General features: G+C 36.0%; 1 protein-coding gene across 7 annotated transcripts in view; it reads right to left on the reverse strand.

Annotated features, from left to right (window-relative positions):
- Positions 1–24,687, reverse strand: part of NRG1 (neuregulin 1) — a 213,078-nt gene that overhangs the window by 21,562 nt on the left and 166,829 nt on the right. For 5 of the 7 annotated variants that reach the window (XM_051965508.1, XM_051965504.1, XM_051965506.1 and 2 more), the window contains 3 exons: positions 23,961–24,090; positions 6,091–6,149; positions 40–63 (listed from right to left, as the gene is read on the reverse strand). In XM_051965508.1, the coding sequence (XP_051821468.1) occupies positions 40–63; positions 6,091–6,149; positions 23,961–24,090 (213 nt within the window). Of the gene's footprint in view, positions 1–39; positions 64–6,090; positions 6,150–6,720; positions 6,789–23,960; positions 24,091–24,687 lie in introns of all 7 variants that reach the window. The other 2 variants (XM_051965509.1, XM_051965507.1) reach the window with 1 other exon arrangement.

Genomic DNA, 24,687 nt, shown 5'->3' on the forward strand with positions numbered 1-24,687 from the left:
GTGCTCGAAGGCACTAAAAAAGGAATGATTGGTCCATACCCATAAATTCAATCCCAAGATGCTCTGCCAATGCAGAAAGTTGACAAAAAAAAAAAGAAAGAAAAGGGACACAGTTTCAGAAAAGAGCAATATATGGTAGTCCAAAACAAAGTTACACAGTCTGTTTGCACATAAAAACAGGACTAGTGGGGAAGGGTTCTTGGAGCAGTGTTCATGCAGGTGTCATCAAGGTTGAGTCTATGAAAAGCACTTCATTTTCTGGAAAAGATTGGCACCCACCTACCATAGGGTGTATAAGGTGCTCTGCTTAACCCCTCAAAGGCTTCACTGACAGAGAGGCTGGGAGGAAGAGCTGCCTTTCAGGAGTTTGATTTATAAGTATCTGAGCTGCTATGGCCCTTAGAAAGTCACTATCTTCACCTTATACAGAGAGAAACTGAGGACCTGAGAGGTCCTCAGCCAAATTCCCTGTCAAACTCTTCCTCCTGTACCATATGAAGATATATGTTTGGCCAGGTTGCAAACAGTCTTGAGAACATGAATTTTTTTGGGAGGTAATGGGGGGGCATTATTGGCTTACATTAATCCATTTTTCAATGTCTCCCTACTCTATTCCTTTACTCCTTTGTCATCAGACTTTGTGACCTAAGGTTCTAGAATGGAATAAAAACACCTGGGGGCTCTTTCCAATTTTCCAATAGTGTTTCTAGATGGCATTGTCCAAATATCAATGCCTTTAGTTGCTTCCTCTCTAAAATGGGCATGGTCCTCTCCATCTGAGAGGTATGATGAGATCATCTGAGTCAGCTTCCTTCCTTTTATAGAAGAGAAAACAGATCTAGATGGGTGGCTAGGCTTTCCTAGGGTCACTTAGGTAGTATATCACATAGCTGAGATTTAGACTCAAGCCCTCTGATGCCAATCAGAACTGTTGCCACTAATCTGTGCTTCCTTTTGACCTATTTCTTTTTCCGAACATTTATCTCATTAGATTGTAATCCCCTTGAAAGTTGGTACCATTCTTGTTTATTTTAAAATCAGCAATATGTTGTCTAATTCTACATCCTTGGTATAGTGTTTGAAGATTTAGTTAATTGTGTGATAAGCTTTGGTCACTCCCAGATTCAGGGCTACCATTCCCACTTTCACCCAAAATGTTGCCAGGACAAGTATTATTTGTACAGTGTTAAACATTTTAGAAACTTTCATTTAAAGAATTTTATAGGACATTATCTCAGCACTGGGCAACATTAAGGCCCAAAAGAGACAGCCACATAGGGAAAGAGCCCTTCTTTGGGAAAGTGACTATTGGAATGATTCCTTATGGACTTAGGAATGGCCTGCGCCTATGTCTCAAAGAACATAACAGCAGGGTCTCCCAAATGGCAAGTATCACTTTTCTCTTTGGCTGCCAGAAAACCTACCCTCTCAATGAGAAATCTTAGAAATTTGGGAAAAGTGGGTAAGAGGCACTGGAAAGGAAAGAACATCGAAATGTGCTTCTCTTTTGTCTCTGATCACCTATTCTAGGTCTCATCTTGTTGGATGATCTTGGGAAAGCCTCAGTTTTAGCCTCTAAAATAGAAGAACAATAATCCTTGATCTTTGTGCACTTTGTGCAACTTTGATGTTTAAGCACTGAGGTCTTATCTGAATGATTACAGTTGCTTTGGTCCTCTACCTGAAATTGCTTTATATTTAGCTTTGTATGCATTTGATTATATTTTGGACATATGTGGCATTTTTTCTATTTGTGTGCATGTTATAGACCCTGATTATCTATGTCTTTGTAATACTCTGAATAGTGTTTGGAATATAATATCTGACAAGTTAGTGCTTGATATATGAATAAATCAGTGTATGAATTAGCTATCAAGAAAGGAGCTATTCTCATTAGTAGAATCAGGATGATTCTACTCTCAAGCCAGGGTGCCACATTATGAGAGTAATCTCTGCAATCAAAAAGGAATCTTTATGTACTAGATGTGACAGTGTTCACTGGGCCCAAAGAAAGTCCAGAAAGAAGTCACTTAGACTAGGACATCCTAAATTCCAGATTCCAAGCATTCCTGAGCTTTTATTCAAAGTTCATCTAATGATCTGAATTTCTCCAGAGATTCTAAGAAACCTGTCAAATTTAATGGGGGAGGGGGGGAGGAAGGGGAAAACAAAAGCAATTCTCTCCCAAAGGAGACCTGTTAAGCCTTAACATTTACCAATTCACAGACTGAAAATCAGAGTGATTTGAACTGAATTTCACTCAGATCTATTCTTCTTCCTCTCTCTCTGGACACACTGGATAATTTATACTCACTTTTCAGCCACTCTTTTTTGTTTGGTGTATATAAATTTGGAAACATGACAATAAACAAAATTCTATAAGGAGACTATAGTGTAGTCTTCCATTCCCATGCTCACCTTCTCCCCAAACAGTCAGGAAGACTTTAAGGGTTAAGACAAGATAAACTATATGATAGAAGAACTCAACATTCCTTGGCAGCTGCTGATGATGTTTGCAAAAGAGAGATTCCCAGAAAGCTGTTCTTGTGAGCCTCCATGAACACTGCTAATGGCATATATTAGTAGCATAGAAAGCTTGGTTAAGTCTGCAGTAAAATTACTGGCATGCCCATGCATATGTGTAACTGCTTTTACATGGTTTAGTCATTGTGCTCATTTCATTTCATGGGGAACTATATTCATATCAGGTAACTTCCATTGCAAAGGAGTCAATGGAAAATTGCTACTTAGTTCTTAAATGGACTCAGGTCCTAAGTTCTAATAATGAAACATGCATTACCCTCTAGTGTCCTGACTACTCATTCAGTCATGCTTCTATTTCTTTGGTTTTGATTCAAGGAAAATAGCCTGTGTCCCCAAACTTTTTTCACTTGATTTATTAACTTTCTCTTTTTTATTTAATCTAATATCTCCTGCTCATTATTTCAAAGATACTTTCTCTAAAATTTTTTTACCCAAATTAATGATTTAGAAGCACAAGGGCTGTTATATTTACAAAATAATTCAACTTTCTTTTAATAATTGATTCCCTACTGTGCACTCACTTACAAAATGAATTCAAATTGTGAAGACTTTAGTAATCTGTTATGGACAATCATCTCAGAATGTAATTATTTTCTAAAAATCAATTAACTGGTTAATAATTTGAATATGTAGAATTTGATGGAGTAGGATCCATTTTCCATTGTTTCTAAATAGGGATTGTTTACTGCCAACTACATAAGCAAGATGTGAGTTCCATATTTCAAAACAATAACCCCCCAAAGGAAGTGATAGGAACAAACTTTACTCTGACTATACATTTCTGAATAATTTGTGCTCTTTTATTCCTTACATCACCTCACTTGTCCAGTTTTGTCTTTTCCTCCAATAAGAATATAAGTTCCAATAGAATAAGAATATAGAAGGACCACTGTTTGGGGCATCCTTTGCAAGCCAGTGTTTAGCATGATACTACAATTATGTTGTTGTGTAATTGAATAATGTTCTGTAGCAACTCATCCTTAACTGAAATGACCCAGCATTTTTCCCTTAGAGATTGCCTTTAAATGCTCAGACAACCTCGAATGTCCAGATGAGTCATCTCAACATCCTGCCCTAAATGATTGGATTGTATCTCTGTCAATTTTAAGTACAGCCAATTCAATTGTTTCTACAGCTTGATCACTTACCTTGGTAGCCACGAGTCTGAATTGCTTTCACATTAAACTAACTACACTGTCACTTCATTTGTAAAGTGTGGAAAGATTTGGTGCCTTTGACTTTTATAAGTGAATGTATCCTTCTTGTTCCCAGACACAAAAAGCATAGATATTTTCCATGCTTTACAGGCCACTCTGCTGGCCTAGAATCCTTCTGACTGAAGTGGAAATACACACTTGGGACTATACATCAAAAATATTGGTAAAGTAAATTAAGATTTTTTAGGATCCTGCTAAAACTACTTAAGTGTACACATTTTTCAAGGAATTGAAAAACAGAATTGTGTATAACTCAATAGTATATATATATATATATATATATATATATACACATATATATATACATATATATATGTATGTTCATTAGAAATATCATTGCTGAATGGCATCCTGTTATACCCGAGACTATAATTTAGACTTCATATTGCTTCATGCTGGTGATCCATTTCCTGACTCATACCCTACTAATATGGACCAACTATTGAAAATGGGCACTCATCTACTGACAAGGGCTCTTACAACTATGAATCCTCCTGTGGTAGACAAGGATTCAAATGCTGTATGCCTTATATTTTTGAATACTTGATATAATGTTATTTGGAAAGGAAATCCATCAAGGCAAGCCCCTTGGTTGAGTAAGTAGGGACAATGTCATGTTCTTAGCAAAAACATGATATCATCCAAGGGACAGTGAGTGAGAGGTCTGAACTGGCTGCTACTTGATCCTTTCCTCCTGCCATAACACTTACTTTTTGAGGGCAAATTATTCCTGAAAGGAAGTCATCCAAGTAAGACCTTCTTTCCTAAATGTTTTAACTTGTCAAATAAAGTTCAAGACTTGAATTATGGGGTGCTGTGGTCCATGAATGTATAATCCAACACTAGAACATGTCACACTAATGATATAAGAACCCAACATTCCTTAACAGCTGACAATGAAGTTTGCAAGAGATTCCAAATTGGATTTGTTTTGCAGATTTGGCTGATTTCAAGCTTTGGTGGTGGTGATGGTAATTTGCTTCATTTCTAACCTGAATATTACTTTATATTACTCTCTCTAGGATAGATGGCCAATTTTTAAAAAATCACCATATGGGCAAAATTCTTTTTTTCCCTACAACCTCCAGTTCTTCCCAAAACAGAAAACCACCATCAATTTAATTCCCCTTGGGCCTGTAGTGTAGTGGCAGTGGGGATAATGAGATTATTATTTAAGGTATTACCTCAGAGGAGGATGAGAAAAGAAGCAACTTTTAAAGAAGCTTTCTGAATGGGTCCCAAAGATTTAAGTCATAAATGTGTTTCTTGTTGGATTTTCCAAATGAAATCTAAATACAAGATTTTCCAAAGGCTATCACTGGAAACTTCAAGAAGAAGGCCTTTGAGAAATAGCCCTTGGGACTATAACATCTCAACCAAGTTTTAAAAATGATGGTGCATAAAGGAAAAGAGAAAACCCTTTGCCTCAATTCTATATGAGTAAGGGAACCTTTTTTGTACAATCTGGGAAATGCATCCTGTTCTTTCATGGGCAATGCTTGCTGCATGAAACTGAAGAATGGATCCAAGGTCCAATTTCCCATGTTCTAGAGGCAAGCATTTTATATTTCAAAGAAAAATCAATTAATATTCAAAATATGGTGGTGATTCTTTTTTCCTCTCCTAAGATTTACTTATAAATCAGTTCAAAAACATGTTCCAATTCTCTTGCCCTTAAATGTATGGTTTGTTCAGCACTATTGATGAGTGGGGCAAATCAAGGGCATCTATATTTGAGTTATCTTTGGTTATTCTTAAAACTCCTATCACTTTCAACATCTCTCCCACCTTTCCCTCATTCTGTAAAGGCAGACTGGGCAATGACGAGAAACATCTGCACTCTGTTTGTCAGGTTTATTTAATATAAATAACACATTTTGTACCATATCAAACTTACCATAGTTTCAAATGCATTATGGGTTACAAGTTAGCGAGATCCCTTTCAGACTGGTGACATCTTTATAAAGAAGTTAGACTATTTAGTGGAATGATTTTATTGTATTTTCTCCATAAAAGTGAACTTTAGAGATAGTTATTATGATTCTGTCACTCCTAACTAACTATTCTTAGTAAATATCTCGTTGAGATCCCTCCTAAGCCTCACATGCCTATTAGTGTCTCAGTTCCAACATGGCATAAACAGAGCAGTTCATACAATGATTTTGGTTAAGATTCTCATGCAACAGGCAGAGGCCATCCATGTTAGACCTGGTAGAAGAAATCTAGCGCTAGGTGTGATCTGGGGAGGGAGATGCAGCAGCAAGAAAGCAGTGCCCTCTGGGCGTGGCATGCTCCTACTCAGGCAGAGACAGAAAGGGAGTGGACGTACTGTAGAAGCTCGCCATTACGTAGTTTTGGCAACGATCACCAGTAAACTCATTTGGGCACCTGAGAGGAAAAACAAAAACAAAAACAACGGTAGAGAAAACAGAGAAAAGAGAAGAAGTGAACATGTGCTAAGAAAGAAGCTTCATCAGTGTCAACTGCTGGACCTTGGTGAGTTCACCTCCAGGAGCAGTCTCAGCTTTGCCCCAATGTGGCTCGAGGGATGAGGGATACCTCCAAGGAGACCAGTTTAGAACAAACTGAATGAACAGGTACGGATGGTGGAGATATGCATACCACATCTCCGGTGTTTGCATCCTCCTAAAGCAGAGGTTATTTAAGAAGTAAATTGAAGAAACCAAATCATCTTGGTAACTCAAGAAATTCTGATTTATATCGGTGGTCAAAGATGTCTGAAGACAATGGCTGGCTTGCCCACCATGGCTGCTGGTATTTTTGTATATCTTTCCCAATCAAGATCTCGTCTCCAGTGACAGGAGGTGATGACAGTGACACATTGTGCCATCGAGCCATGGGTGCAGAGCCAGGCACCTGGTTGGTCAAACCACCAAGTGGTAGTGATTGTTGCTGTGGATTGGGGAAGAAAGCAAAGTTCAGATTATTTTTAACATACTTTCTGGGGTTTGGACTTTCATGGGCACATTCTCAGTACATCTTGCTCCAGTGAATCCAGGTTGGCACCTAAAGGGCAGAAATGTGATAAACAACAGAGGCTAAAGACACCCAGTGATTAAACTGTCAATGCCCCTCCTATAGATTATGAAGCTGCCCCCAAAGGAAGCATAGGGGTGAAGATGGGTAATAAAAAAAATGAAATGGAGGACATTTAGAAAGCCATGTCCATTGAGGTCTACAAAAGAGTTTGTTGATTTGTTTTTTAATTGAAAAGCCAATACGTTGAAATTTCATTGGATAAAAGCTATAAAGCTGAGGTGAAGGAGAGAGGGGAGTATGGCCCCGGTTGGTAGCTGGAGTATTTTGTGTAAATCAGGCACTTACCATTTAGCTTTGCTTCTGCACAGTGTGTTGTACTGTGTCAGATAAAAAGCCATTGCCTCTTCCTACCCTCCTTCCAAAAAATTCCTTCAATTCACCTTTCACCTCACAGGCCATGCATTTTATAGAAATTGCTATCTTTGTGTGTGGTGGCTAAAGCCAATAGTGAACAAGGCAAGAATTCCATATCCTCGTATTCTAGTGTTTTATCAGTTGAACAAATGGCTCTCTCTCTCACTCCAAACCTACTGCAGGTTCCTTATCCTCACCTCCCATTTGCCTTGTTGGCTATAAGGATGGACCTCAGGCTGGGGCACATACAACAGTGGGCACACTACATGTTTGATGCTTTACAGAGCTAGAATGTTTTTTGGTCCATGTAACTAGTGACACCCATAGTGCCTTTGGACAGAGATGTCAGGCACACAGTTAAGTGTAGCTCAGACAGATGAAAATGTAACTAAATGCTTGTAATTAATATAAGTAAAAAGGTAATTAAATTGGGAGATATTTAACAAAATAAAAATATACTAGAACACAGATAATGGTAATAAGTGATTTTTAAAAATCAACAGGTAGTCCATAGGAATTCTTACATAATAATCTTTTCTATTTGAATTTAACGCCACTGCTCTAGGAGTCTATTTTTGTGAGTTGCTTTGGACATTCCAGGTGACCCAGACTTCTGGTGATGAACCCCTTCTGAGAATGTGTATTCTTGTCATTTAGCCATATGAGTAAAACCTCACTTCACATCATGGTTTTCACCTAATATTTACAATTTGCTTGGATCTGGGATTTCATTGCTGTAAGGAAGTGCTGATAGGGAATCTCCCTCTATCAATAAAGGGTCAGCAACTCATTTGCAACTGAAAAGATACAGAGAATTGTCTGAGTCATTTGCTCAGTATCACACGTAGAATATGTGTGAAAACCCAGGCCAATATGTCATCCACTATAGCACATGTTTATTGTCCACTCAATATAATAGCAACAAATTAAAATGGATTCTATTTCTGAATATGGACCATTCTCTTGATGTTTTTTTTTTAATATTTCCCCCCAGATACATGTAAAAAAAATTTTGCATAAATTTATTTGCATTTATGCCATAAATTATTTATGGCATAAATCTTGACTTGGCCATTTCTCATACGTATTGAGATCTTGGCATTCCAGGAATTTTGCTTGAATGCCTTATTTAAGTGAAGTCTGAAATCTTATCCATACAAACCTATGAATGGGGACCTATCATCTATAGAATTAGGACCAAGTCACATCAAGTAATATGGGAGCTCAGTGATACAGTGGATAGGACTGAACCATAAGTTAGGAAGATACCTTTTCCTGAGTTCAAAGCCAGTCTCAAACACTTACTATCTATATGGCCCTGAGCAAGTTGCTGAATCCCATTTGCCTCAGTTTCCTCATCTGTAAAATGAGCTGGAGAAGGAAATGGCCAACCAATCTAGTATCTTTGCCAAGAAATCCTCAAATGAGGTCATGAAGTCAAGCCTGAACAACAACAATATCAAGTAGTATTTGAAGAACGCGTTGATGAGTATGTTTGTGGATGACAAAATGACAATGCAAAATTTGTCTAATGCAAGAATCGTGTGCATATATTCTTTACACCTCTATTTATGGACCACAGGGTTCTCTTCATTGTATTATAAAAAGCTAAAAAGCATACAAAGATCTGACTTTCCCCAAAACAAATACCCATAAACATTTCAGCTGGAGAATGGGCCCATGGAGAGAGTTATGGGTATGGAATCCAAGTTCAAATTTTTACTCTGGTATACTGATTATGTAAGTTCAGATTGGTAATTTAATAACTCTGAGCTCAACTTCCTCACCTGTCAAATCAGGAGGTTATATTACATGACTTGTAAGGTTCTTTTTCAGTTCATAGTGATGCTGTTGCTATGGAGTAAAAAATAATTTTTATAAAGACACAGGTAAACCTGCTCTTAATTACTATTACATTTTCTTTGAAATATTATGTTAAGAATATTGTTCCACAAGGAAGGTAAAAAAGATGGAATGGAAGAGGCCTTCTATTAGGGGAGGAGTCAGATGACATGGATTAAAGTTCTAGCTCTGTGCTTAATTAGCAGGGTGACCTTCAACCCCTTCTGTTTATTTGAATCTGTTGCCTCATCTGTGAAATAAAGGGGTTAGGGGAAACTGCAAGAGTTCCTCTGGTTGTACAAATCTAGATTATAGAGCCGCTTGGAACTGGAACATTCTATGTTCTAAGATTCCTTTCAGCTTTAAAACTGTTCCAAGATTCAGGAAAGCTAGATAGAGCACTGGTTAGAACACTGGCCCTGAAGCCAGAAGGACATGAGTTCAAATCTGGTCTCAGACAATTAACACTTACTTGCTCTGTGACTCTAGGTGAGTCACTTAACCCTAACAAATAAAAATGTTTTAAGATTCCTCTTTGATATTCTTTACTTGAAGGTCATTCTATACTTTAACATTCTATTGGTCCATGGCCCCTTCTAAATCCAATATTCAATGTTCTTATGTTATAAATTCTAAGGTCCCTTTTGCCTTCAACTATCTATGTTCTAACTTTGCATGCTCTGACTTTCTTGTTCCTAAGGTCACCCCAGATTTAGCATTCCATATTAGATTGCACAATTGATAGAGCACTGGGCTTAAAGTCAGGAAGGCTCATGTCTCTGAGTTCAAATCTGGACTTAGACAAATATTTACTACCTCTGTGACTCTGGGCAAGTCACTTAATCCTGTTTGCCTCAATTTCCTCTTCTGTAAAATGAGCTAGAGAAGGAAATGGCAGACCATCTGGTATCTTCACCAAGAAATTCCAAATAGGTACACAGAATCATATACAGTTGAAACAACTCCAAGCACCTTCCTAATTATGACAGTCATTGTTCTAAGATCAATTCCAATGCTCACATTCAATATTCTAATATTTTGTGTTCTATAATCCTTTCCAATTCTAATATTCTTGTGTTAACCATTCATATTCCAAGGTCCTCTTAGTTCTCAAATTTTATATCCTAAGCCCTCTTCCAAATTTGACAAACTAGACTATGTCCATAAGTTTTGGTATATTAAAAGCAAAGAGAAACTTTTTAAAGGAGATCAAGAAACTTCAATAGTCTTTTCAAACTATGGACTTCATTAGAATAAATATAACTTATATTACTGATACTAAAAGACTTTGAACTTTTATAGATCCTTTAGGGTTCTGAGAGCCCCATCTTTATATTGTCTATTTTTACTGATTTTGTTACATATTCAGTAGGTAGGTTCATTAAAGAGATGTTTGGAAAGTCATTGACTTATGAGAAGTTATATGATTTCTATTAAATAATAGCTATTTTATGTAGCCTATAAATGATTGACAAGAAATAGATATATTACATACTATTCATTTTTGTAAGAGGTAAATGAAGTTAAGTGACTTGCCCAGGTTCACACAGCTGGTAAGTTTTAAGGGTCTAAGACCAGATTTGAACTTAGATACTCTTAACTCTAGGGCCAGTGCTCTATCCAGTATACCATCTAACTATTCCAACTAATTTTCAAAGTAAGTCTTTTGTTTTTGCTTTTCTAGATTTTAAAAGTCCTTGTGAACATGCTATAGGAGTAATGAGGACTGAGGACTATGATAGCACAATATAATGGGCCCAGAGTGCAAGACTTGGAGTGAAGTCTAATCTAACTTTGATAATTATTTGTTTAACCCCAAGCAACTTCACTTCACTTCACTAAAACCTTAGTTTCCTCATATATAAAACAGAGATCATGATATTTGTAGTTTTTAATCTCATAGACTGTGAGGGAAATGCTCCATAAATCTGAAAATAACTTACAGAAATGTAGTCTATCCCTTTCATTCTTCATTGACTATATTACTTTCATTGGTTCTTATTGGCTCACTGTGACCTTACAAACAGCTAAAAGCCACTTTGTTCTGAATAAAAATGAGGTACAAGTGTGGAGGAGTTTGTATATGGCTGGGTGGATATGTATTTGTCAGAGACAGAGATACATTGAAGGACACAGAAAAAGATGAAACAGACAGCTGGATAAAGGAAAAAGAAAACTACATCATTCTGTTTCTAGTCAAGGATTGCCATTATGGAAGATTTAAAAAAGGAGCCAAAAAACCCCCCACAAAACACCACAATCCACCACAGTGCTTATTGGACAGAGAAGCAATTATATATATATATATTTTAAATGCTTGGAAAACATTGGTTAATTACCCAGAGCTCTGGGAAGCAAAGGCAGACAGAACAGGTGGGAAGAGGGGGTAAAAATCTGGCCAATATTTTCTTATTGTTTTCTCCAGGGAAACTCAATGTTATGATACTACAGTAACTTTATGATGAAGTAACCTCTTCTTACAGGGCCTCTTTGCTTTTTCAGTCATGAATATAATAAATATCTACATGGTGCTTTATAATTTGCAAAGCAAGGATGGAAATCATTAAGACATGTCATGATAATGTCTATATAAAAGGAAACTTTCAGAAATCCAGGGCATTTAAACTAGGGGAATCACTTATTCATGCCCCTTTTCAAACTTGGCAGGAACTACATTGACACTATCTATCCACTCTCTCTACGTGCTAAATTTATTTTCCTTCTGTTGGCTGCAGATCTAGCCTGACACGTGGTGTTGGAAAAAGTAGCCTGAGTTTTTCTAAATTGATTGGGCAATTGAGATGAAAAGAGAACTAAGGAATTTCTAAGAAACCATTTGTTATGATATTCCCTTGAATGCATGGATGAAACTAAAATCAGTTCCTTCTTCTTGAGAAATTAGGGACTCAGCACAGCAGCCATTCAGCTAACTTTGGAGAACACAGAGAGGATTGTTTTGAGACCATATGGGAAACGCCTATGATGGTAATTGTTATTTCTTTTGCAAAATGCAAATCATCAATTATATGTAAAAATGCATATGCAAGTGAAAAATCATCTATATAATTCTGAGCTCAGTTTAAAATTTTTAGATTCACTGATTTGTGACCCAGAATTGGCATTTTTAATATTCTTGAAAATAAGAGTGGAAAATGAACATCTTTGCTTTATCCCTGATGTTACTGGTAAAACTTCAAGGTTTTTTTTTTTTTTTAATTGATGCTAACTCTTGAATGATTGACTTATTCACTCAATAAACATTAATTAAACACCTCCTATGTGCTAGACAATAGGGAAGCAAAGGCAAAAAACTAATGATTCTTATGTTTAAAAAGTTACATTCTATGTGAGAAGACTGATATTTTTGATGATTTTTGGAAAGATTCCTTTATTCCTTTTCTTTTTTTTCTTTTAAAAACATTAAATAAACACTGTATTTTGTTGTAGATTTTTTTATATTTATTAACATAATTGTGTTCTTTTAAAAAATGTTATAATTATGCTTAAAAGCAGTTTTTAAAATATGTTGCTAAAGTCTCTTTCTACTTTTCTATATTCCATGTTAGCATCAATAATCCTAAGTAATATTTATCTATCACTTCTTTTCTATAAATTCACTAATAAAAAAGTTTTACTATCTGGTGTCTAAGGAATCTCTATCTGAATCACTTAAACTGAAACATTCAGCTTAAATCACTCACCATGTTGAAATTACAAAAAAAAAAAAAGAGTTGGAAAAGGGACTCATAGATGTGGAATAAATGCATGTAATGTCAGACTTTTTCAGTATTTTGATTAGGTATACATAACTTCTCCCTCCTCCCCCTTTTCAATAAGTAATGGCTTAGAGGGAGGGGAAAGGAAGGATATTCTGGAAAATAAGTGATATAATGAAAGATATCAATACAATCACTTTTGATACAGGAAAAGAAAGAAAAGACAGGAAAATACAACTTGAGGTTTTTTAGATTCGTAAACTTCTTTGTGGAAGTATGTTTTGTTTGTTTTATTGTTTTCTGTTTCAGTGTCACAGAAGATGGAATACTGCATCTGCAATCAAATCTGGCCTCAGACACTTATTATTCATAAAACTGGGCAATTTAATTAACTTCTCTAGCACTCAGTTTTCTTATCTGTAAAATAAAGATAATAATATCTATCTCCCAAGATTGTTGTAAGGGTCAAATGAGATGTTTTTTAATGAAGCATTTTATAAACTTTAAAGTTCAGTTCTTAGTTACCATTTAGCTATCATTGAAACTGGTGGTAATAGCAGTAGTAATAGCAGTGGTAGTATACCCCCAGCATGAGTATAGGCAGCAAGGTATAATGGAGAGATGGCCTTATTTGGAGCTGGGGACACGAGGACTCTTTCTCTGACACATTTAACTTCCTAGTGCTCCCAGTCCCTTACTCTAAGACTCTGAGTTGCAGAGGAGTTGTTGATCTGCTTCAGTTCTTCATATCCTTGAAATCATAGGACTTAACCAAATTTTCTATTTTAAACAGACAACAAACCTCAGTGTTTAGCCCAGTGTATTTCACAAAGTTGACATGTATGAAATCTTATTGAATTGACTCTGACACAGATTTGTAAACATATTTTCCTATTGAAATGGATAAATAACAAGATGTTTTGTTTGGAATTCAATATTTGCAAGAACTCTATTGGTTCGTAGCATCATCAGATTTATATTATTGTTTATTTACAGTAGGAAGTGACCACAGAGCCCATCAAGACCAAGTCTTTCATTTTACAGATGAGGAAACTGAAGCTCAAGAATTCATCATGATCACAGAATTAGTATTAAAACTAGGTTTTGAACTCAGGTGCTCTCAATCTAGGATTAGGGTTTACTATGGAATTTAGAGTCTAAAGTTTGAGTACTGCTGAACAGTTTTAATAACTTTGTAACACTGGGCCAGTGCCAAATTCTCTAAACCTTATTTTTCTCATCTACAAAATGGGTTAATTAGACTTGGATTGGCTTCCTGAGTTATTTTGAGAATTATCAAATAAGCTAATTCTATAAAGTCATTTGTAACTATAAACACTACATAAACACCAGTTACCATTATTAGCTAACAGTCTTGGCTTTTATGTGAATCATACTTTACTTCTTTCTGTCAGATTTTTCAATGTGGAAAGCAATCTAGGATTGTAGACTGCATCTTCTATACCTCTTCAACCCAATTAAAACAAACAAATCAAAACAAACAAACAAACAAACAAAAAAAAAAAAACACTGCAGTAGCAGTGATGTTCTGTGAGAGCCATGAGGGGTGGGGAGAAAGTGTTCCACCTTAAAAAGGGATACGCTGAGGCACCAGGAAAGCTATATGGAGAGAAAATCAAGGACCAAGGCCATTTGTCTAACAGAGATCAATAGCTGTGACTGGTTTTTCTCCTGTCTCATTTTTCTTATTATTTTTCTTTTTAATCCAGACCTGAGATTTCATCATTGTGAGAATAGTTGGAAACTCTTTCTGCTGATGCAAATAATTCCTCTTCAGGTCCTAGTTTAAAAAAGTAGACCAGATAGATGGAACACAGTACATACTATGTGATTTGATTGATGGGTCTATTGTGTTTAATGAACAATTTTATTTTTCCTCTTTCTTTTTTATGCTTTGTACATAAAATTGAGACTGTTTCAACATTAGTTACTTCTTCCAATTCAGATTTTATTTCAGGATGCCATGATATTTCTTAATGTATTTAGATATCTCCTTGATATCTCAATGCTTCATGTCTGAAAAACTCCAAGATATTTGCAATTATAAGGTTCATTTATTGGTTCAATTTGGTCCTTGCATTGAAGTTTTAAACCTCCATCCCTCTCTTTTCTTCATATACGTTAATAAATTTATATTTCTTGAGCTCAAATCACATTTGATGCCATGGGATAATGACATTAAAGCATAAAGGATCTGTTTTGTGTATGTCTTTTTAATTTCATATTTGGTGAAACTACATAACCTGATGTCATTTTTGTTCCAAGTTCTACAGAGTGTTGTACAATTAGATAAAATGAGTTTTTCTTATATTCCAACCAAAATTTGGGGACTTTGTCTCATTTTCTGAAGGTTCACTGGGAGTATTCTCAAGACAACTTTAATATCAAACAAAACATCACCATCATTTCAAATAGTGCTCAGATTTACTCTCATTAGACCACGTGAAGAAGAATCAAGCAAAGTGAGAACTGGTGATGTAAAGATGAATTCATTTTAGCTTTAACTGCAGAATTTCTCTGAAATGACATCTCCTAATGAAATCTCTGGGCAGCAGAGAAAACAGCAGAGAAGACTCTAAACATAAGACAAGGTATTTATTCTCATGTTTTCAACTCTCCACTTTTATCAGTTATTCTTACACTATTGCATCTTGGAAATTATTTGAGACAACAATGGGTCTCTTTGTTTACATATACATTCAGTTTAAAAAGGGATAGTATGACTGATGATGAGAACTGATCTTGAACACATGCATTTTGAAGATTCTCCATGAGTTCTGGAGGCTGATGTCAAAGTCTTTCTCCATTCCCTTGAGTACATAGATTTCAGTTGGCCAGACAGACAGTTCTAATAGTGCTGGTCTGGTTTTCTACAATCTCATATTGCAAATTTTGACTTCTCTCCACCCCACAGTCCAGTCGGCCTTAGCGCCAGATTTCGCCCACTCACTGACGAAATCTCTGTGTCGTGAATTATTCTTTCCCCAATGTACTGTTACTATTAGTCTGCATATTTCTGTGATGAAATCTCATTCTATTATCTATTCATATTCCTAGTCTCTCCAGGGTCATAAGTGTTTTTCTAATTTCTGTTTAAATTCTAGGCTTGATGTTATTGGAAAATCCATTGGTTTCCTCAAAGGAAACTGTCTTCTCCATCATTAAAACAAATATCCAATCAGAAAACTTCTAGAATGACCACTCTGCCTTAACTTTCTACCCATTTCTCCACTCCCCTACCTATGTACATATACATGGACACAGAGAAAACATACAGTTCTCTTTATATAGCTTCCACTGAGAATTCTTGCTAGCCAAAGTTACACTCAGGGGTTACAGCCACATCTCCAAGTCATTCTGATCTCCTAAGTAACTAGGAAAAAATCTCAATTTTATCAACATGCTAATACTCATTTTTGAGGCTTAAATTATATTAATTCATTACGTAAGTAAACCAAAGCTTGGAAAGTCAGCACTTCAGTTTCTATCTATATAATTAATTTATATTTTGACTCACAAAGTGAACTCTGAAATGCTGGGTATAAAGCTAAATCTCTCTACCTCTATTTTTGATGCCGAGTACTTTGGCTGGGGTTACATTTTTAATCAAACGTGTACTCCACATAGCCTCCCTCATTATATATCCACATTTTCTATCTCTGTCATTGCCTTGTATACAAATCTACAATGGTATTCATAGGGAGATTCCTTTTTCTATGTTAGTAGGCCAGAAAAATAAAAACACAAAAGAAGGAGGGGATTCCCTAAGTCACCTCATGAGATTTTCTGAATTTGGAGAGAACAATAATTAAATGTCTTTTTTTTTAAAAATATCTTGTTAAAAGGATTGTCCACAAGCCCATTTGAGAAGTTATCTTCTTGCCTGAAAGTCGTTTCCGTTCCAATCCATGCTGAATCTAGACACTAAAGTATTCTTCCTAATGTACAATTATGATCACATAGGACTGTCCCACAGGATGCTTCAGGAGCTCCCTACTGCCTCTATAACAAATTATAAGTCCTATAAGTCCACCATTTGCCATTTAAAGATCTGCACAATCTGATCCCTTTCTATCTTTTCAGTCTTTGTACACCATTTTCCCCTCCACAATACAGCATCATGAACGTATTTGCAGATTCTCTGCAAATCTGATTTTCTCTTTCCCATTTGATCTGTTCTTTCTTATCTCTGGGAAGTCCCTCATACCCAGAACACAGCCCTTCTTCTATATACAGCTTAGCCTTCATGGGTTCTTTTGAGAGTTTGCTCAAATAGAGGCTTTTCCTGCCTCTTTCAACCACTAGCATTTTCCCCTTTCATCCTTCCTTCAGCTACATTGTATAGATCTTCAACTTTTATATTGTGTCTTCCATCCACGTGCAATCTTCCTGAAGGAAGGGACCATAATTTTTGCCTTTTTTTGCACTTAGTACTCAGCCTAGCATTTAATTATTTCTCACTTTCAGTTCATACTTATTGATTCCTGCCTGATAGAGAGAATATACTTCTAATGAAAGTCCCATACTATGCTGAGATGGATAGGGAAGAAAAGAAAGTGTAGGGGGAGAGGGAAGGAGAGAAATAATGATAGAGTCCTTGTTCCTGACATACAAGTGCTTAATAAATGTTTACTGATCCGTCTCCTAAAAATAAACACACATTGAATGTAGGGGGAATGACAACATCTCTAAGCACAAAACAACTGGAAAACAATGTTATCATAACTCAAAGATTGTGTTGAATAGATTCATATTATATGAATCCCTAAGGAAAAGAGATGGGTCAGTGTGGGCTAGAATTGTCAATCCTATGATTCAGGGAGGTTGGCCCTGAATAAAGGGAAATTATCGCTTATGTCGTCCATTTAAACTTCATATGACTTCAGTATACTCACTCTAATGTTATCATTCCTATTATCCTCAATCTCCTCAGAATACTTAGCTTCCTTCAATATTCCAGGAGATCTCCCCTGATCTCCACTATCCATTCCTTTTCAAACATTCTGGCATTTATTTAGCTATATATATGTGATGTTCTCCCACACGAACTATATGTGCACTTCAAGTCTCCTTGAAAGAAGGGACTTAATTATGGAAGTGATATATGGAGATGGAGAGTCACTGTACCTATTGATACCAAAAGATTACTGAACGTAGAGAGAAATCTTTAAGCCTGTTCATGTGTATAAAAACTTGTTCACAGCCAGGACCATTATGATAAAGGGAACATTAGCAATGAACCATATGGTTCTTTTCTCTTGACCCTTTTCCTAAAAGTACGAACAGGCTTCTACTTTTTTTTTTTTTTGGTTGGTTGCATGGAAAGTCCCACTGTTATCAGAACTGGTCTCACTTCTTAACTTCTTTCTAGGAATACTTAATGTGTCTTATATTTTTAACTTCACTGTTACTATGATGTTCTTAAAGTCATTTAAATAGATTTTTATTGGTATTTCTCCTAATGTATATCCTTGCCATCATTAAATCTATTGTTTTCTGGTTAAAAAAAAAAGAAAGAACTTGTTTTTGTTGCTGTATGCTCAGGATGGAGCTTTACATACAGCAGACACTTAGTAAAATGTTGCATTTCTTGACTTGAAATGTTGGGGCATTTTTGGTTATATGACTCTGTTATGTGGCTTTCTGTATGGCCTCTGGTTACATTAACCCTGAGAATGTTCTCAATTCTCCTTTCCAATTATTGCCTATGGGTACCTACTTCTACTTTCATTTTAATTTCTAGGTAAAGAATTTTGAAATCATCTTTGAGATGTTTCTCTCCTAAGTCCTTCATATATAACCTATCAACCTGTCACTATATAAGTCATTTTATCCTTCAGAATATTTCATTGCTTGAAAAAATATAGGGGGGAGGGAATGAGACAATTGGAGTTAAATGACTTGCCCAGGATCACACAGATAGTAAGTATCAAGTGTTTCAAACTGGATTTGAACTTAGGTCTTCCTGACTCCAGGATTGGTACATTATCCACTTGCTATATATAGCTCTGTATATATACATATCTGTGTATATATATAGCTCTGTCCATTGATTTTGATCTCTAACTTCCCACTAATATTGTCCCAGCCTAAAATCTTCATTTCTTCAATATTTGTTCAATTCCACCTTAGTTACTTCAATAGCTCCCTGCCTTATGCCTTTCCTTCCTATTAGAATTATTATCTCATATATCTCATCTTGTTCAACAGAGTTCGATAAAAATAAACCTAAGTCAATATCTTATTATTTTTATACTAAATAATCTATGGACTATTATAAAAATGAATAAAATAACTCTCTTAGTTGTCATCTTCTCATCTTAAGTGATGGGATTCAGATAGAAATAATCCTAAGGAGTCACTGTCCTTCTCTTTCGTATTTAATGTCCTATGGTCTCTTGCATAAGTAAATAACTGTTTTTAGCAGTTGGGGAGGGGGGAAAGGATGTATTGGGATGTAAACTCATACTTTGCTGTTTCACTGAAAGCATCTTCAGTTCAACTTCAATAGTAGACAGGACAAAAATAATAACCTTGTCCTATAGCCATAGTGCTTTTGATCTCCTCTACAAGTCTCTATACTTTGAAAGCTTTTTGTTGCAAGTAGCTTGAGATAATAATAATTGTAAAAGGGAAAACAACAGAAATGAGTGGTAATCAGGAGTTTGGTCATTTAATTCTGGATCTTCTATTCACAAGCTTGTGACCAATGGCAAACCAATGAAAGGCTTTTACAACCCGACCTCATTGTTCTTTTCCACACTACATCTATCCTGTTCTAGCATCACATACCTGGAATGCTCTTCTCCTTTTGCTTTCTTCAAGTCCCAGCTAAAAACCTTTTATAAGAAGTCTTCCCCAAATATTAATTTCAATACCTTTTCTGCTAATTCTTATTTATTCTATACATAGATTGTGTTGTATATAGTTGTTTGAATGTTTTCTCCCCAGTGGAGTGTACATTTCTTAAGGGCACAAATTGACTTTTTGGTTGTTTTTTGTGTTTTCAATGCTTAGCATAGTGCCCTGTACATAGGAAGAGCTTAATTAGGTTGACTGATTGAATTAGTCTCTGTATGCCTCTAATCCCTTCTCTGTAAAATGATCATGTTATGAAAGATTCATCCATTAAATATTTGCTATGGATTAGACACTGTGTTGAGTGCTTTACAGATAGTATTTCATTTGATCCTCACAACAATCCTGAGCATTTGGTACTACTATTACCCCCCATTTTACTGGGGTTCATTATAAGGTTCATTATAGGGAAATGAAGGTTAAGTAGTTTGCCTTTGTTTTATTATTTCTTTTTCCTTCTAATGCTCAGCATGAAATGGGCTTTCATTATTATTCAGTCTATCAGTCTGGTAAAGAGTCAATTATGATTTTTTTTGGTTAATTTCCCAAAATGTTCTTTTTATTTTACATCTCATATCCATTCCTCCTTGTTGAGCAATAAGAAGTACATCTTATCAAGTTGTTGGCTTTCACAATGTTGCTATTATCAGTAATTCCTTGTAGCCTGCATTAGTTCATAAAACTCTTCCTCTTTCATACAACTCTTTTGTTTCACTAAATGAGTCAATTAAGAATTGATTAATGTCTTCCATCTCTTAGGCTCTGTAATAAGATGGAAAGGGTCTGAAGTTGAATTTGAACTTAGCTCTTCTTGACTCCAGAACCAGTGAAATCCATCCTCTGAATCAATCTCTTCTGCTGTTAATGGCTTCATTGCTTGTTACCTATGAGATATTAGGTAATTCACTTTGTTTGGGCTCAGATGTTGGCTCAACCACTTAACATCCAGACCTTTGATATTTTACTTTTCTAAGCTTCAGTTTTCTTTAATAACATCTGTATCAAGGGCAGGTTCATTAGGCTTCAACCAGGCACTGAACTTTAGAGATGCTCTATTTAGAGGATACTGAATTTCAGTGATGTTAAGTACACTTGCAATAAGTAAGTAGCATTGAAACAATAAGTAAGGAACATCTAGGTAACCAGAATAATTATTTTAAATACAAAGTTACCAGTTAGTGGACTATGCTGTTCCAGACACAATTTGATGCTTTTTTCTTTAGGCACAAAAAATCCTAGTTATCAATCTGCTAAGGGTTCTTGAGCTCCCTAAAGAATTGGCTATAAGTAGAGCACTCAATAAACTAAGGTTCATTGATAATAACAGATAAAGGTACTGGCTCATGTGTCTTTAGATGATCTGGAAAACTGACTCAATACTGAGAAAAAGTTTCACCAAAAGTAAGAGCATTTTCAGAATTCTTACTCAACTCATATGCAAAAGAAAGTCAGGTTCATTCAGAAATCTCTTTCCAGAGTCATTTTCAATTGTTGTAGTCTTTTTGTTTGTTTTTAACCTGGTGAATCCCCATGCAACCTTTGGGCAATCTGACCCAGTGTTAATGAATCCAGCTCTCTGAAAGACATCTGAGGTTGAAGGGAACCAGAGAGAAGTCTTGAACAGTGACCCAGTTTGATGTTTCAGTGGCTTACTTCATTTAGGAGTGAAGCTGATTTCTACTGATGTGGTCAATATCTTGGACAGATGGACCATATGGAAAAGATGAATTTACTAACAAAGCAGAAATATGTTCAGAAAGTGCTGAAGTTTATCTCTTTTTTTCCTTCTAAATGGTCTGGTGAAAAATTTACCGTTGTAAAATATTGCCTCTGGTTTTCATGACACAGAAATCAGGGTATTAAGATCACATATTTAAAAGTACATAATTAGCACCAGAGTTAAAATAGAAATGAGAGGTTGTGTTTCTCTAGTCATTCTAAGTTCACAAAGTGCCTCCCCTTATGACATTCTTGGGAAGGAGAGAGTGCAATTATGATTAACCCCAGTGAAGAAACTAAGAAAATGGAGAGGCAAAAGCTCTGGCTTTCCCAGAGCCAGCAAGTGGCAGAGTTGGCATTGGAACCTAGGCATTTCCTAAATATAAGGCCACTGTATCCCCCAAGAGCCTGTTATGTCTTCAAAGATAACCTCTGCTGTTAGGAAAGAAAACATACCCAGTACTATGCACTTAGCTGAGCTATTGAGGAGGCATTTGTTTTTCATTTTAGACAAACATATGGAAGAAGGCATGTAGGCTGTGCAACCTTGAACAGGTCCCTGGGGCTCTCATGGCTTCTTTTTTTTTTTTTAAGGGAAAGGAATTGATCTAGATGACTTCCAAGAGTTTTTGTTGTTGTCCAGTCATTCCTGAACTCTTTGTAATCCTATTTGGGGTCTACTTGGCAAAAATACTGAAGAAGTTTGCCATTTTCTTCTGCAGCTCATTGTGCAGATGAGGAAAGTGAGGCAAACAGGGTAAGTGACTTGGCCAGGGTGACACAGCTAATAAGTGTCTGAGGCTAAATTTGAATTCAGGTATACCTGACTTCAAAGCTGCTCCTTCCAAGGATTTACATAAAGGTAAAAATCCTGGGAAGATATGTCAAAGTTGGATTTGGGAGCACAAAATTCTGGGACATCATCGCAAGGCAAGGTTTCTGACCTTGAACTAAAGATGGCCCATAGGAGATACCTATAGGAGATGCCTAACTGTCATAGACTCAGAGACTGCCTCAGATACTGACATTTGATGCTCGTATGTAAATAATCTGTCTCTCCTTTTCTTCCCTTCACTTGATTATTCCAACTCTATCAAACAAAATAAGTTTCCTTCTTTTTAAAAGGTGCTAAAATAGAATTCTCTTATAGCCTATATGCTAATATTGAGTGATGGAAAAATTAGTTTGTTGACATATTTTTTCTTCATCTGAAATGATTAATGGTGCTAACAGAGCATTACACCATGTAGAGGTGAAAGAGACCTAGGAGATCATGGAATCCCTAGCCCCTCATTTTGCAGATAGGGAAACTGAGGCCCCAAGACCATCTTGTCCATGTAATATAAAGATTTCCAGTGATTAATTTATGCATATTCTAGCTCCATTTTTAGAACACTGGATGATTACTTGTAAGACCCAAGATTTCTTTATTTCCCTCCTTTTATTTATTTACTTGTTTATGACCCAAGATAGGCATTTCTACATGGAACAATACCCATCTCACATCTGATGCTTTGAGCCATTTAGATCAATACTCTCCCTATGATTTAACAAATGATTGCCCTTCAAGTGACACCAGTGAAATATTTACATATTTCTTTTGCTTTCCTGAGGCACTGCCTGTCTTGAACCACATCTTTCTAATTAGTTAATGTTAACTGAGGAAAATATGGATAGACTATATCATCCTGCATTCCAAAGAGAACTTGAAGATTCCAAAGAGAACTTGAAGATTCCAAACATAACCCAGAATTATTTCTAAAGTGAGTTTATAAGTTTGTGATTCTACTTGAAGAAAACACATTATACTATATTCACTGAATTAAATTAAATTAAATGTACACAATAGCTAAGTGACTTTAATTGTCTACACTGATGTCTCATATTTCTAATAAAGCATTTAATTAAAAAGTGCATGGGCCAATGAAAGCTCTGAAATCTCTTGTTCTGCATTTTCATAGGTGAAGTATTGAGAACAAATGATGCACATCCTTCCCCTTTGAGAGAATGTTTTTACAAGGTGGCATTCATTAACCTTCTTAAATAATTGGTGTGCAAATAAAAAGAGGCTGGTAAATAACCTTTGACAGTGAAAAAGATGGGTGATACTCAATGGATTTCAGAAAGGTAGCCTCTCAGCATGACCAACCTTTTAAACTGATTCATTCATTTGAATTCCCTGCAAAATAGTTTTTACCCAATTTAGAAATTCCAAGAATAATGATCATGTTGCTTTAGTGACATATACCTAAGCAGGAGTTTAGTATTGTCCCCATATCACAAATGTCACCTGAAATGAAGCATGGCCAATATTCAATATTCAGTGTTCAATATTTCACTTATTGAACAGAAAACAAAACATTCTCAGTCCCTTGGTTTGGTCCTATGGGACTATTTATCCTCATGTAAACAAAAAGTGCCAACCAGAAGGCAAGAAGTAATAACAGTGTGGCTAGAAGGCCTAGGGAAATGACCATCAGAAGAAGTAATGTTTGCCCAAAGCCTGTTCTTCTAAATCATATGACCAAGCTGGTAAATTGCAAGACACAATACTCATTGGAAAGAAGGTGGTTTCTCCAACTTCAGGGACTGTGAAGGAAGATTTGAAAAAAGGGATGCAGGATCTTACTTGCACGAGTATCTGGAGGGGTTTGATGGATCCTTGACTATGAAGCACTCTCCTCCATTCACACAGAAAGTCTTATCCTTTTCAGCACATTTGACGAGATGGCTTGTTCCAGCTGTGGACGTTGAGGTGGCTACATGGGAGACAAAAGAGGGGGAAAAATTCACTTTCCTTACTACAATCATCCTTCTTGTTTCAATTTTATGGAATGGAAGTTATTCGTTAAAATAAAGCAAAACAAACAAAAAATCTGGAGACTTCCTGGTCTTCAGATAATGAGAAAAGGGAGTGAAAATTTTCTTGCTACAGTTAAAGAGAATAAAAGAACGAAACATTGTCATACTCAACTTAATGACTAGCAACATCTCTCAAACATATCCCCCTTTCTCCTCTGACACTGCTCCCACTCTGGTGCAGATCCACATCCCCTCACATTACTGTAATATTTGCTAGTGAGTCTGTTTGCCTGAAGTCTTTCCTCACTTCAATCTAACCATCATCTAGACACACAAGTGATTTTCCTAAAGCACAGATCCAAATATGTTACCGATTACTCAATAAATTCTAGTGGCTCTATTGTCTCCAGGATCAAATGCAAAATGTCCTATTTGACATCCAATCTCTTCATAACCCAATCCTTACATTTTATTCCCCATTATATATCTATCACATTGGTCTCCTTGGTGTTCCAAGACACTTGATAACGGCTCCAGCCACTTTCTTGGACTCT

The sequence above is a fragment of the Antechinus flavipes genome, chromosome 6 (genome assembly GCF_016432865.1).
Source record: "Antechinus flavipes isolate AdamAnt ecotype Samford, QLD, Australia chromosome 6, AdamAnt_v2, whole genome shotgun sequence".
Lineage (NCBI taxonomy): Eukaryota > Metazoa > Chordata > Mammalia > Dasyuromorphia > Dasyuridae > Antechinus > Antechinus flavipes.